This window comes from Glycine soja, chromosome 8 (genome assembly GCF_004193775.1).
Source record: "Glycine soja cultivar W05 chromosome 8, ASM419377v2, whole genome shotgun sequence".
Lineage (NCBI taxonomy): Eukaryota > Viridiplantae > Streptophyta > Magnoliopsida > Fabales > Fabaceae > Glycine > Glycine soja.
Genome location: NC_041009.1, coordinates 12469350 through 12483859, shown reverse-complemented (window position 1 = coordinate 12483859; position 14510 = coordinate 12469350). Strand labels below are relative to the sequence as shown.

The 14510-nt window shown below is 34.3% G+C and overlaps 2 protein-coding genes across 2 annotated transcripts; one reads left to right on the top strand and one right to left on the bottom strand.

Annotated features, from left to right (window-relative positions):
• Positions 1-1639: 1639 nt before the first annotated feature.
• On the bottom strand, positions 1640-4370 carry LOC114422033 (40S ribosomal protein SA-like). The gene is made up of 5 exons (XM_028388206.1): positions 4007-4370; positions 3128-3390; positions 2746-2943; positions 2386-2608; positions 1640-1989 (listed from the first exon to the last, which is right to left on the bottom strand). Exons 1-5 carry the CDS (start codon positions 4353-4355, stop codon positions 1883-1885), a joined length of 1140 nt encoding a protein of 379 aa, XP_028244007.1. The 5' UTR covers positions 4356-4370; the 3' UTR covers positions 1640-1882.
• A 462-nt stretch (positions 4371-4832) lies between these two features.
• Positions 4833-14190, top strand: LOC114422032 (GPI mannosyltransferase 1). Its single transcript, XM_028388205.1, has 7 exons — positions 4833-5237; positions 5633-5821; positions 6661-6933; positions 7646-7828; positions 9035-9567; positions 9770-10080; positions 13846-14190. The coding sequence occupies exons 3-7, from the start codon at positions 6663-6665 to the stop codon at positions 13847-13849; spliced, it is 1302 nt and encodes a 433-aa protein (XP_028244006.1). The 5' UTR covers positions 4833-5237; positions 5633-5821; positions 6661-6662; the 3' UTR covers positions 13850-14190.
• The last annotated feature ends 320 nt before the right edge of the window (positions 14191-14510 follow it).

Sequence of the window (14510 nt, the reverse complement as noted above, 5' to 3'; positions counted from 1 at the left end):
CAATTTGGTACATACTAGAACTAATAAGACCCTCAATAAATTATGATAAAATTTCCACTAAAATATTACCATTAAGTCAATCTTATAATCCCACTAAAATGTAACATTAACCATAAAAAATTTACATAATTAACTTCCTTTTGAACATCTTAACATTAAGATGAATTGTATTAATCATTAAATACAATATCTACCATGACATCTTAACAAAAATATTTTTTTAGACCATGAGTATTTCTAGAAGAAACAATCTCACTTAAGTTATAAATAAGATTATTATATGTGATAAAATTATTTTTTAAAATATTTAATGTAAATACATATTTAAGACTCATACTTAATTGTTAATTGATTCACATGGTCAATGTTAACAATAATATGATTACTTGTAACAGTGAGATTATACTCTTTTTTCTTCAAATGAGAGAGTTAGATCACGGGGAGGGATATAGGGGAATGGAAATGGGAGAAAAATGCACTGCATACTGATTTTCGTACCCTATAATTTGTATCCTTTAATTTATCTAATTCAACTGACCTGAAAGGACGCACCACTCCTTGTTTTTTTCCTTTAAGAAAAAACCCTTGAAAATCTTCCCTTTAGCTTGGGTAATTGATTTGCAATTAGGACTAATTTAATCAGATCAGTACATTTTATTCCCCGTAGGTTCGATTAGTCATGCTTCATGTTCAGTCACGGAATTTTGTAGGGATTGGTTCAATATTATCAAATGACAATTTGCAAGGTTTTGAAAACATGTAAATTTGAATTATATCATCTTCAATAAATATAATAAAATGATTGTCTCACATCCCATTAAGGACTCTGAGATGATACTACAACTGAGGTAATAGAAAGAGAAACAAAATGCGGGTACCAAAGAATGCGACGAGAGAAATCAAAGTTGACAAAATGACAATACAACACCAAATTTAAATTTTATTCTTGTAATTCAATTAGCTTATACCTATTGTCGAAATTATACCCATTGAGACACTTCTAATTGTGCCTCAAATTTTATGCTTTTAATCCAATTAGCTTATGCCTAAATATTAATTTTATTTTAACTTAAATTGAATTATGAGATAGGATCCAATTAAAATGATATAACTTTCATTAATTATTATACTATTTAATAATTTTTAATTAAATAATATTTTCTAAAATCTTAAAATTGAAAGTTATTTTCACATTAATTATATATACAAAATTTTATATCAATCCAAAATTATTTATTATCTTATTCATATAAATTAAAAACAACATATATAAATAAAATTCAACAACTTGATTAATAAAAATTACATTCTATATTAAGTTATAAAATAATAAAATAATTATTTAAATTATATCAATATAATTTAACCATTCCTCTTCAATATAATAAAATAATGATTGTCTCACATCTCATTAAGGAGTGTGCGAAGATATTACGATTAATTAATGTAATAGAAAGAAACAGAGTGCGGATGCTAAAGGAATCCAAAAGAATGCAACGAGGGAAATCAAAGTTGACAATATAATATCATATGTAAATTTTAATCTTATAAGCTTATACCCTGCCTCAAATTTTAAGCCAGCCATTTTTCACTCTTCGAAGAGCAATTATTATAGAACTTAACTCATTAGCATGTGGAATAGAATGCAACACTTCTAGCAAACGGTATAAAAACCTATTTATGAAACAATTAAATTACTACATTTAAATTTTAAACGATGAAGTTTCCTTCAATATGTCAACAAACAAAATTTTACTGAGATTCAATATCAAGTAAATGATGTTTCTTTTCTAACAAATAAAATCTTGGATGGGAAGTTTCTGAGCCGAGGGGAAGAAAAACTATGGTTTTGACACCATGGAATAAAATCTCTTGTCAAAAGCTAGTCCCAGCCAGTAGCAGGAGGAAAAGCTTGAGCTGGAGGCGCACCAGCTTGTGGAACTGGAGCTGGAGCAGGAGCTGGAACAGCCTCACCCCAATCTCCTGCAGCTGTAAGAGGAACTTCAGTCAAACAAATTGTGATTACATAAATTTCAAAATAACTATAAAAACTGTTAATAAAAAAGGCATGTGCCCCATCATCTTATCAATGTATCAAAGTTTATCTCATCTTTGTTGGCTAGGGGGAGAAGAGGGAACTGTTGCAACATAAGAATGAAGGTATTGACAGGCACATAGCAAAGTCAGGATAACAATTACATTTTTGCATACAATTTATAAAAGGAAGGCTGAACAGCAAACTGCCTTATTTCAAATTCAAAGCCAATAAACAGGCTAAATGACCAAGATGAACTCATTTAAACATTATCATAAGAACAATGCATATATAACTTAATCTGACATAATCATCAAGCACGTATCCAAAATCAATTCAATAATTCGTACCAGCTGCTTCTGGTGTCCAGTTAGTAGGAGCTGCTGAGATTGGTTGTGGAGCTTCTTCAGTCCAGGGTTGTTCGACTGCAGCAGGCCATTGGCCATCAGTAGCAGGGAAGCTGCCAATGCCAGCAGCATTGAAGTCTGAAATGGCATAATCTTGGGCAGGTGGTGCTTCATCTTCCTCTTGTTGCTTGGCCTCTTCAGGTTCTCTATAGAAGAATAAATCCACCTGCATAAGAAAAATTTGAGATATTTAGTTATTAATGTTAAGAGCTTGCAGGAAACTCCCCAAAATAATACTAATTTTCTACAGGAATACAGACATATAAAACACCATTCTATTCCGAAAAGGAACAAGTATTTTACCATTACATCCCACTTGTGCCCTGGACGAATAGTGCCCCGCATCTGCAGTACCATCCTTGCTAATAGCCAAAAGAGACAACCAATGCTATGCTTCCCCTTATTATTGGCAGGGATCCCGACATCAACATACCGCATTGGAGAATCAGTGTCACAAAAAGCAATAGTTGGAATATTTCCAAGAGCACCTTCCTTGATAGGCTGCACAAAAATCAATAACATAAGGCAAATCATGGCAGGACAGGCACAAAAAAACAAGATCAGTTACTGTCAGAAATTTCAAACCAACCCTCAACAAACATCCTTGACGGTTAAAAGTTGAACAATATAACTCCTGAAAACACCTTTAATACTCTCTGGTTATAACTTCTAAAGGGGTAATAACCTGATGATCTGTTCTTGGATCAGTTAGAATCAGAAGACGAGGCTCATTGTAGGATTGCTGCATCTGATTAGTGAATGTTCCGGGAGTGTGCCTTCCTGCAATTGCATGAGCTCCAGTGTATTGAGCAAACTTTAGAACTGCCCTCTGGCCATAAGGCCTGGCGGACTGAACGATGATATCCTGTGGGTTCTCAATGGCGACTATAATCCTAGCAGCAAGCTGAAGCTTCTCCCATGTCTTTCCAAGGTTAATTATGTAAATACCTGAAAAAAACATAAACCACAAAAATTCAACAAAAACTCCAAAATGTCTCTATTTCAGTAGCAAGAGGAAATCTTCATAACAGCGGTACAAAAAAAAAAACCCAAAGACTACCATTATAGAAATTCTAATCAGTAGTTAAACGAACCCTTTGAATCACTTCTTAATAGCACCTAACACCTTTATCATGGTCATGCAAAGTTCACATCCAATTACCAAAAAAAAAACTGAGAAACAACTGATCATACACGGAAAAGAAAACATATTTCTTCAGAATTGAATATTGAAAATTCGTACAATTATCAAAAAGCTGAGATATCTGATCTCTCGAAAAGTTTTCAAAATTTAGACCACTCGTAAAACACACATAGATATTACAACAAGCCCATGGCCACTATGACAGCGCTTCTGAGGTATCCAGAATTCTACATTTGAGTAATTATATATTTAGAATAATTTAACTAGAACATAGTGTTGGTGTATCAGAGTAAAACTTAGTTACATTACACACACATATTATTCCATTGTAAAAAATAAAACACTATGAACAATGCAAAGGAAATCATTCTTTCAAAAATAAAATCAATAAAAAGGAAAAATTGAGAATGGAGCAGAGACCATCGGTGCGGCGCTTGAAGACGTAGCGTTCCATCTGAAAGTCGCAGTTTTTGGTGCCGAGGTGAACGTCGGCGGCGAGCATCATCTGGATGTCCGTCTCCCTCTGCGAAAGCTGGCGTGACGAAGCAGCGGAGGAGTCGGTGGCGGCCATGGCTCCGGGAGGTAGGAGAGGCGGTGGTGGTTTTGGTGTTGCCGGGTGCCCTCTGAATGTTTGAGAAATTAGGGTTTCTGAAGGTTCTCTACTATTATGCAAAAATGGGCGAGCGAGAGACAAAGACAAAACCCTAACATTGAGAAATGACGTTAATGCCCTTTCAGCATTTACATTTGGGCCTCGAGGCCAGGTCATTTCTACCTGCCATAACTTTTTAGGGATTTATATTTCTCTTTTTCTTTTTTTACTTATGCACTTTTTTCTGTTTTATTTTCTTAAAAAAATGACCTTTTAATTTTTCAAATTTGTCAATAGTTGTTTTATATATTTGTTATTTTTTTTGTAAAAAAATTTAGGGGAGGGATGACGGTCCAGTCAAGAAAAACGTTTTGTTCTCAAAGAGAGTGTTTACATATATATTTACATTTATCTCATTCCAAGAAGATAAGTGGGGGATCAAACCTGTAACAGGTCAAATGTGAGACACTACCAAGAACAATATAAAAGAACATAAATAAAAAATTAGAAATACTAAAGCTAAATTTAAAAGTGTTTCCTTTAAGTTTAAACAAACTCTTGGGAACCAAAAGAACATGAATAAAAAATTAGACATATCCTCCTACTCAGTTAAAATTTGACACGTATCAACACTTCAAAATTTATTATGTTTTCCAAACTTACCCCTCTCTTTACAACCAGTTGCCCACTCTCTTCTCGTTTTTCGACACGCGCACACTACTCCGCAAGCGTGAACGAACGACCCCCTCCGCCGCCGCGCCACGACGGCCGGCGATCCCGTCGCCGTCAAGCTCATGGACTCGGCCTCCCTTTAGGTTCGACCCCAAACGACGCCGTTTCCTCCTCGTCTATCATCTCATGCACAACGGTAACCTCCACGACTCCCTCACCTCACGCTCTGGAAAAACCGCATGCTGGTAGAGAGAACACTGCCTCGGATTGGATTGGATTGGGAAGGAGGTGAAAAAAGAAAGGCCGAACGTGGTGAAGAAGATAAGTAGGAAGAAATTGGGATGATAGTGGAGTTTTTTGAAGGAAAAGAGAAGGCCAGCGAGAAGGGTAAGTTTGGAAGAAAAAATAGTTTTGAAAAGTTAAAGATGTGTTTAATTTATATTTTTATTTTTTAAAATTATTTTTATTTTAAAAAGATTAAAATTTTAAAAATATGTTTAATTTGATTTATTATTTTTTACTTTCAAAATAAAATATATTTTTAAATTTATTTAAAATTACATTTCATTGAATTTTTATTTTATATAAAACAAAATTTTTAATTTCAAATAAAAACAAAATTTTATTAATTTTTAATTTATTTAAAAAAACTCAAAATATTTTCAAAGTTCAACAAAACATATTTTTATTACTATTTTGTATTTTGATTAAAAATAATCAAACCAATCACCCCTAAAATTTTATAGTTAATGGATCACATATTTCTCTTTTTAATTGGGCAGGTTTATTATTCGGCTTTCACAATTCGGAAATTCGTAAAAAACTCTAGAAGCGTTTTCGGTTGGGTTTCCGGGTCAAGCTTTTTATTGAACCGAACCGAACCGACCTGAATCCACAGTGTGCTTCCTCGTCATCTCAAGTTTTGCTCATCATTCTCACTGCAGCTATTATTGACTCTGTTTCCAAAGACGGTAAAAATTTTGTGTTTCTCTTTTACTTATGGCTTCTAGATCTAAGAGACGTGTAATAAGAATATGGTTTTCTTCTGTTTTGCATGAGTAGTGACTGAATGTTTCTTCTGTTCTGTTCAGTTTTATTCAAATCTTATATATGCGCTCACCATTTCCTGGGTTACTCCTTAGATGCTAATTTCAGCTTTGATTTCATGTTCTTGTTTGATTTTATTAATATTTTAGTCAATGCATCGCAATGTTGCTTTTAACTATTGGCAATTTCTTTTTGGAAAAAAACTAATCAAATTCAATTTAGGGATACTTAGTTAAGAAAACTAAGTATACACCTAGGTTTTAAATATCAGTCCCAGTCGCATTTTGGTTTCCTGTTTGTTGATATCACGGCAAATCGCGGACAAATGTGGCCTATGCAGTCCCAATTGTGGTTGTGTTGTGGTCGCCGACAGTTAAGAAACCTTGATGTTGCGGCCTAAATCACAGTCCACAACTGTTTTTTAACCTTAAGAAAAAGGAAGTTAGTTTAAGATGATCAAGAGAGGAATTTTAGTTAGTTGCCAAGGTAGTGTGTGAAATGCACATCCAAATGAGAGAAGAGAGGATATTGAGAATGTCTAGTTGAGAGGACTGAGAGCCCCACTCTTCAAGTTGTGTATTTTAATTTATAACACAATAGTTGAGTAGATTATGGTGAAATATTTTAGTTTTTAATAGAAAGAGGAACTTTAAATGCAGAGTTAAAGCATACGTGCAAGTTCTGCTTTATTGAGGTAATTAAATTGTGGTCCTGAAGCTGAGTAGTTAGTTTTTCTGATGTTTGTTTTGTTGTTACCTTTCAGCAATGGCATCCTTAGATATTCATTCACTGCTTTTATTCTCTGCCATTTTCCGTGTTATTTTGATTGTGTATGGAGAGTGGCAAGATGCTCATATGGAGGTTAGATACACTGATGTTGACTACCTTGTCTTTTCTGATGCTGCTGCTTTAATGGCTGTGGGCGATTCCCCTTATAAGAGAACCACTTATCGCTATTCCCCTTTGCTTGCCTTTCTTCTCATTCCAAATTCGTTCATCCATCGCTCCTGGGGAAAGTTTCTTTTCTCGGCTTCAGGTATGGTCAAGTTTTCAGATGTAGTTTCTGCAAACACTAGTGTACAATCAACCAAGTTGAAGCAATTTGAATTGCTTGTCATAAAAGCATATTTTAATCTATGATTTTATCTTATATAATTGTATGTATAAGGCTAGATTGATGGATTATATATGGCAGTAATTATGCATATTTTAGATATACAAATTTGGCTCCTCTAGAATGAGGGTTGCACTTTAGGGACAAAACGTGCATAGTGGTAAATTGTTTATTGGAAAATCAACAAAGTGAATTTTAACAACTTCATGATTTTTTATATGTGTATGAATGTTATCACACTCTCAGTCCATTGGTTTTCCAATCTACAGTCATATTTTGCATTTTTCTCTCTAAAGGCACTCCCGACTTTAGTGGAGATAATTTGCTCCCCACTTGAGTTAAATAGTTTTGGTTGCATCCAATGTGACCATATGTAGTTAAGGAGAAAGAAGTATTTTCTATCAAAGCCAAAGTAATGGAAAAGGGAAAAAAATTGTTTCATACTCCAATTGATGTTACAAAAGGCAAAAATATTCTAACCGTTAGACTTGGGATATTGAGAAATTTCCATCATTTGTGAATTTAAGTAACTATTTTGTCCCTTGCATTATTTCAAATCAATTTGTTGTTAGATAATGAATATGATGAATATTTTCTACTCACTACATCTAAGCACATGCTATCTAAAATGCAGATCTACTTGTGGGATATTTCATCTATTATATTTTAAAGCTACGGAAGGTTCCTGAAAATTTGTGCAACTATTCTGTCATGACTTGGCTCTTTAATCCATTTACCTTCACCATTGGGACACGTGGGAACTGTGAACCTATTGTTTGTGCTGTGGTATTGTGGATTATTATTTGTCTTATGAAAGGTATGGTTCTGCTTCTGTATTGACTTAAATTGATGGTGTTGTAAACTTGTAATAGTAATGTTTAGTTTGCCATCTTTTAATCTGTAATCCTCCTTAAGTCCTAACAAGTGTAATAGTATAGATGTTTAATTGGTGGTCTTCTCTGCTAGATAAAGTCGAAAGCACTTTCGGGAAGAAATTTTACAATCTCTATTGCAGTGTACTAGAGAGAATTTAACCAAAATAGTTTTCTATCTTCCCATTTTTTTCACATTTTTCTAAACACTGATCACTGAAAAGTAAAATCTTTTCCTTTTAATTTTCGCTCTCAATATTTTTATTTCCTACCAAGCATTCTAAAAACTCAAACACTAAGGTATAATACTATAATTTAAGAGATTCTTTGGTACCCTCTGTTTTATGAGGGTACTGGTACGTACCCTTACCAAATAGTGGCTAACTTTTAGCAATGTATCTTATTTAATTACATACAAAAAAAATTGCCTTTTTTTTTAGCTTTCAAGTAAGTGGGACACATAGACGATTAATCCTTAATTGTTAAGGGGCATTGTCTCAGAAAAAAGGGTGGGTACTGGAGAAACCTTGTGTTGTATATGGGGGGATAGATAGAGACTAAAGAAGAATGCCTTTTATCTGGTTTTCAGTTTTTATTTTTATTTTATTATTATAATTAATTTGAGAATTTTATTGAGTCTTACATATATTGCCCCCAGCCCCCCACTATAATTTTTTTGTTCTTAATAGTTAATAGCCCCCTAGGTTGGCCACTTAATATGATGTATATATAGCACATGTATCAGGTGAGAGATGAGAGTGTGAAAAGAGAAAATCTTAGCTGTAAATAAAATAGATGGTTAAAGTTAGATTGAACTAAAATAATCTTCACCATTCATGCATGCTTACATGGCCAGGATTAACATTAACTTTCTCAAGTTGACCTAAGTTATATTTTTTTTATGCGTGTGTGTGTGTGATTTTATGGTGTATATTAAACTTACAATAGTAATATGTTATATTTTAATGCTACATATTTATATATGTGTGTACTTTGCCCCTATAGCATAAAATTTCTGGGTCTGTCATTGTTGGTTAATACACCAAAGAAAGCCTTTTTCTTAAAAGGTATAAAGAATTAGATATTTGCATATCTCATGGTGCCTTGATGGTATGCCTTTTTTCCATTTCCTTCTTCCCTCTGGTTTGCAGGTAATGTGTTACAGTCAGCATTTTGGTATGGACTTGTTGTCCATTTCAGGATTTATCCTATAATTTACTCTATTCCTATAATCCTGGTTCTTGATCCGAACTTCTTCCCATCTAATCAGAAACCTGTCCTAAGGAACTGGAGTGCTGTTCAGGGAGAGAGACCCAAAGATGGTTGTGGCCAGCATACTTTACACAATCTATTTAAAAACATATTCACAAGGAACAGACTGATATTTGGACTGGTCTCTGGATTGGTTTTCCTCTTTTGTACTGGTCTTTTCTTCTGTTTATATGAGTGGGAATTCCTACACGAGGCGCTGTTGTACCATCTTACTCGAACAGATCCAAGGCATAACTTCTCCATCTATTTCTATCACATATATCTCCATTATGGGCAGGATACTTCAGTCGTGGAAAAGCTTATCTCCTTTTTGCCCCAATTTTTTGTTCAGCTGGTTCTTATCTTCTGCTTTGCACAAGATTTGACATTTTGCCTATTTGTGCAGACTGTGGCCTTTGTGGCATTCAATAAGGTTTGTCAAGTAATAAAAAAATGCTTAAATTTTGGATAGTGCTACTCATTTACATTTTAATTGAAGTCCTTATCTAGACTTCAGTAGATCAGACTGTTTATTTCAAGCATAGTCATATCTGTATTGGAGGTCTTTTTGGTTATGGCCCCTTTAAATCAAAGATGTTTCCTTATAGCAGATCTGATTTCTGTATATTATGCAGGTGATTACAGCACAGTATTTCGTTTGGTTCTTTTGTTTGTTGCCTCTAATACTTCCTTGGAGTAAAATGAAACTTAGATGGGATGGATTATCTTGCATTCTTGTGTGGATTGGGGCTCAGACCCATTGGTTGATGTGGGGCTACCTGCTTGAGTTCAAGGGTAAAAATGTCTTCTTACAGCTTTGGGCGGCAGGCTTACTGTTTCTAGCAGCCAACATATTTATCCTCGTCATGATTATTCGTCACCATAAATATGCTTCAGTTTTCAAAGCTTTAGAATATGCTAACTCCAAGAATGCAGCTAAGCTTGAGTGAGTGACCCTGACACTTTGTGAATGATTTTCAATTTTTATCCTTGTGCTTGTTGCCCTACTGTGCTTCTGTTTTGGAAAGTTAAGATTGTAAGGTAATGGCTGCAGTTGAATTTGAGAACCATTCATGTCAAAATTCATGTTTTATTATTATTTTTTAAATGTGAACAAATAGGTGAATCAATGTATTCTTGTTTTGTTACCCTGTATTTTTTTTTTCAATACATAATCTTGAGCAATGAATTTTATTTTTATTGCTTTCTTGTTCTTGATCTGAACTTGTAAAATTGACCTTAAGATCTTTTGGGAAACTCCTCTTTTTTCCCTTCATCGTACGGATAACATGTCAATTACAAGTTCATGTTTAATCAAGGGTCGTCTTCAGTTACTTAAAACTATACCAAAATTCTGGTCAAGTAACCCCTGAACTAGTTTTAAGGGATAAAATTTGTCCACTTATTATCCCTAAATCTAGATGGTAGAGGCAGTTTGCCTGTTGTAAGTAGTCAAGGAGAAAAAGTAATTTATTTTATGAACGAAAGGGAAAATTGTAGCTTACTCAGTTCTCATCGTTGCCTGAAATAGAAAAGATATTTAGACTTAAAAGTTTGATGTAACTTGTTACTCCATATTTCTATGCATTGATCTCACCACAACAAGTGAGGCTAACTCTTTATAGTATAACCATATAACAGCCATATACATTATTATTAAAGTAGTTTTATTCTATACTGTACTGTTTCTGTGTACAGCAGTAGTCTTGTAGGACTTTTTGCCAGCTATAATCTCTAACTAACTGATAGTTAGTTAAGAGTCTGTTAGATAGTTTGGGTCTAGTATAGTCCATAGTATAAATACCTTTTGTAATCCTTTTTCAGTTGGCTTGAATAACAACTTCATTGCTCTCAAATAATTATCTCAGAATACTCTTTGAATCTGTTTGTTATTAATGCAATGCATTTAAAGCATTATCATCTTCTATCTTGGCTAAGACACTGTCATATAAAAGCACCAATCATTATTAAAATCAAGTTCCATCCCACTATTACATACAACTTCAGAACATCCTACAGCTTAAATTGACAGGAATGTTGGAAATAGAGAAGTTGCAAATTTTCAAATTAGTTCTAGCATAACATAGATGCAAATTTTCGAGTAAAGAAGCCAATACGAAGCATGGCATAACATGCATATAAAACCAACAGCCAACCTCCTTCAGGCTCCAATTTCATACTCCAACATTTTCTTGATTCCTGCACAATGTCAAATACAAGGTGAAATTTTACCCAAAGAATAATGCAAGATGAGAATTGGCATGCAATGGAGATAAAAATATGATGGCATCTGAGGTATAGACCATGTGAGATGTGGTGTACCTATACAGCATCAAGTCATTGCCATTGAATTTATTATTGCTTCAATTGGTAGCTGAGATTCGTCCTCAGTGTTGTCTAGCATGGGCAAAGCTCTTGGTTGAAACCAGACCACACATTGAGATGAAGGATGCAAGTGACATCTTGGTGGCCAAACTAAATAAATGGCTCATTCTATGAACATTCCACCAGCATTCTGATGCTGAAGCAGATTGTGTCTGGCAAAGTGTTACAAGGTTAGAGATGAGGGACTCATTTGTTGGGGATCTGCTTCTGTGAGCTTGGGGTTTTCCAATGTTGGAACCCTGGAGGCCCCAGGCATGGTCTGACTAAGGATGTCCTTTGGCCATTGGAGAGACCTCACATACAGAGCAAAATCATATTGGACAATTGGCAACCACCCCCAATGCCAAAAAAGTACTGTGATTCACTGATTCCTGCAGTTTCACATATTTCTAGAGCAACTGATTGATATAAATAAATGTGTATTAGAAATTAGAAATCGTTACGCTGAAGTGCTATGGGAAAAAAATAGTGACGAAGCTCATTAGGAGATTCTTGGAAGTATGCCTATCCTTGATTACAAGGATGCATTAGCCATGCTGGTCAATGGTTTTGGTTCACAGATTCTTAGCTTTGACCCTTTTATGATTTATCTATATGTTTTCATTTTGTATGTTTTAGCAAAGTGGTGTATATGACCTTAGTAGTCCCTAATTTATATGGTGGGTTAACTATATATGAGCATAAATTGATGAAGGGTGATATTGATTTAATGTTTGTGATCAAAACAAGAAAAATATGCTGATGGGCAACTTGAATTGTCTGAAGTTTTTTCATTGTTGTTTTTGTTGGATGCATTCTTGTATCTTGAAAGATGGCTAGAAGTTCTTAAAGGTTAAGAGGCCATAAAACTTGAACTATCTTAGAATTTGTGCTTAAGGCATAACTCAATTCCACAAAACTGGCTTGTAAGGTGAATACTGCCCAAGCCTTATTTATAAGCATTACTTAGGCCATATCTCTAGTTGATGTGGGATCCAACCACATTGGCTAAAATTCCAGGCAATATGTAATCCATAGTGATTGAATGAAATGTCCCTCAAAGTGTTTCTGTTGAATTGCCTGTTCATTGATCAAAATGACTAATTTAAGAAGCACATTCACTTAAAATAATTTACATTTATTGGACTCTAACCAATGCTTACTAGAGAAGGCAAGGAATCATTCTCAACATGCCAGATTTGTGTACTAGGATTATCTCATTTTTCTACAGCAAAGACCTAGAATTTCTTAACAGAAAAATTTGTCATTGCGACTAACATTGAACTCTATTAAAACATTATACTTTTATTGTTGCTCATGCTCTTGATATTTGTTATTTAAGGTGATGCTTGATGAAGGTAGATCAAAATTTGGCATTTGCAAGGAATTTCAACATATTTTGAAGCTTATGCTTTAATGTTTTAGGTTAAAATGAAGATATTAAAATAAGTTGTCTGATTTTTTCAATTATGAGATAAGGGGAACAAGGTGCTTCTCAAGGACATCCCATCCCATCCCCTGTCGCTTCATCTTTTTTGTAGTAACATGGTTCTTGTCATTGTCTTTCTTGTTCCTTTTATAACATGAAGAATTTGGTATGCAAATTTTTCTCGGGGATTCCAGTGGTCTTTTGTAATCTTAGAATTTGAGCTTAAGACTTAATTGAACCTCTCAAAATTGGTTTGTAATGTGAGGATTGCCAAAGTCTTATCTACAGTCAAGGTATGAGGCTGCAATGGAGGCAGCCAAAGAGGCCAAAACTAAGGCAGGTCAGGGTGATCACAAACAATTAAGGCAACTTTCCAACACACCCTCACATGTAGTAGGGCTATGGGTTCGGAGTGGTAATGCAGGTGCGCCAACAATGAATTGAAGGCTCTGAAATCTTGTTAGAATTGGAGTTTAGGGCCTTACTCAACTTCACAAAATCAGCTTGTAAGGTGAGGATTGTCCAAGCTTTATAAAATATTACATTGGCCTTATCTATAGTCGGTGTGGGACTAGACACACTCTGCATAATGAAGCCAGAGGCTGCAATGAAGGTAACCCAAAGAGGCCACAATTAAGATGGGCCAGACTGCAATTAAGGCGACTTTTCAATATGAAACCCTAATTCTTTAGTCATTAAGATAGATAAAGTATGTGTTTGAAGTATTGCTAGTTAACATCTTATAACTTTTAATGATTTATAGTTTTGGAGTGTTTTCTTTTCTTCTAGTTTATGATGTCAAAAAGAGAGAGGAGGTTACCGTACAGACATTCTACTTTTTATGATGTCCTCTTATAAACTTAAATTTATTCTACTTTAGCAGTAATTGACAAATGTTTATTGGTCCTTTTTTTATAGATGATGGAGAGGGACATAGAAGAGGAGGTTACCGTACAGGCATTCTGCTCTAATGAAATAATGAACTAAATACAGAAGACACTGATCGTCCAAGGATTTTTCTTAACTAGTTAGCGAGTTGGCCATACATAAATACTATTTGACAATGTTGTTTTTCTTTCAGTTTCAGTGGAGAGTGAATTGTAAAAGTTACTTCTATGCTTATGCTTACATTGCTGAGCTCTAGAATTTTCAGAGAAATTACACACCTTTTTTGAGGTATGAGAAACATATAATATAATGTACTGTTTACAAAATGACAAAATCTTGGGGCAATATGTTGCAATTGGTTTCTGGCTGGTGTAACTTTTCTCGCATTTTAGTCCAATGGTTGCTGTATAGCTGTTGCTTTTGGAAGGAATACAGAAATCTGTATAATGCATCTATAAATAAGGCTGTGTGTATATTGAGTTATTCATAGCATATCACTTTTAACAACGAGGATACCATTTTTGTTTTTCTTATAACTCCCAGTAAACAAGCTTCATATTTGAAGCTCTAGATTTTTTCTGCTGTCTAAATGCTATTTATACTTGGGTAGTTATTCTCCATTTTGTATTCATGAGCAACCATGAAAGTGGAAAGCATAAAAACTTGAACAAGAAGTGGTACTCCCCCAATGAATA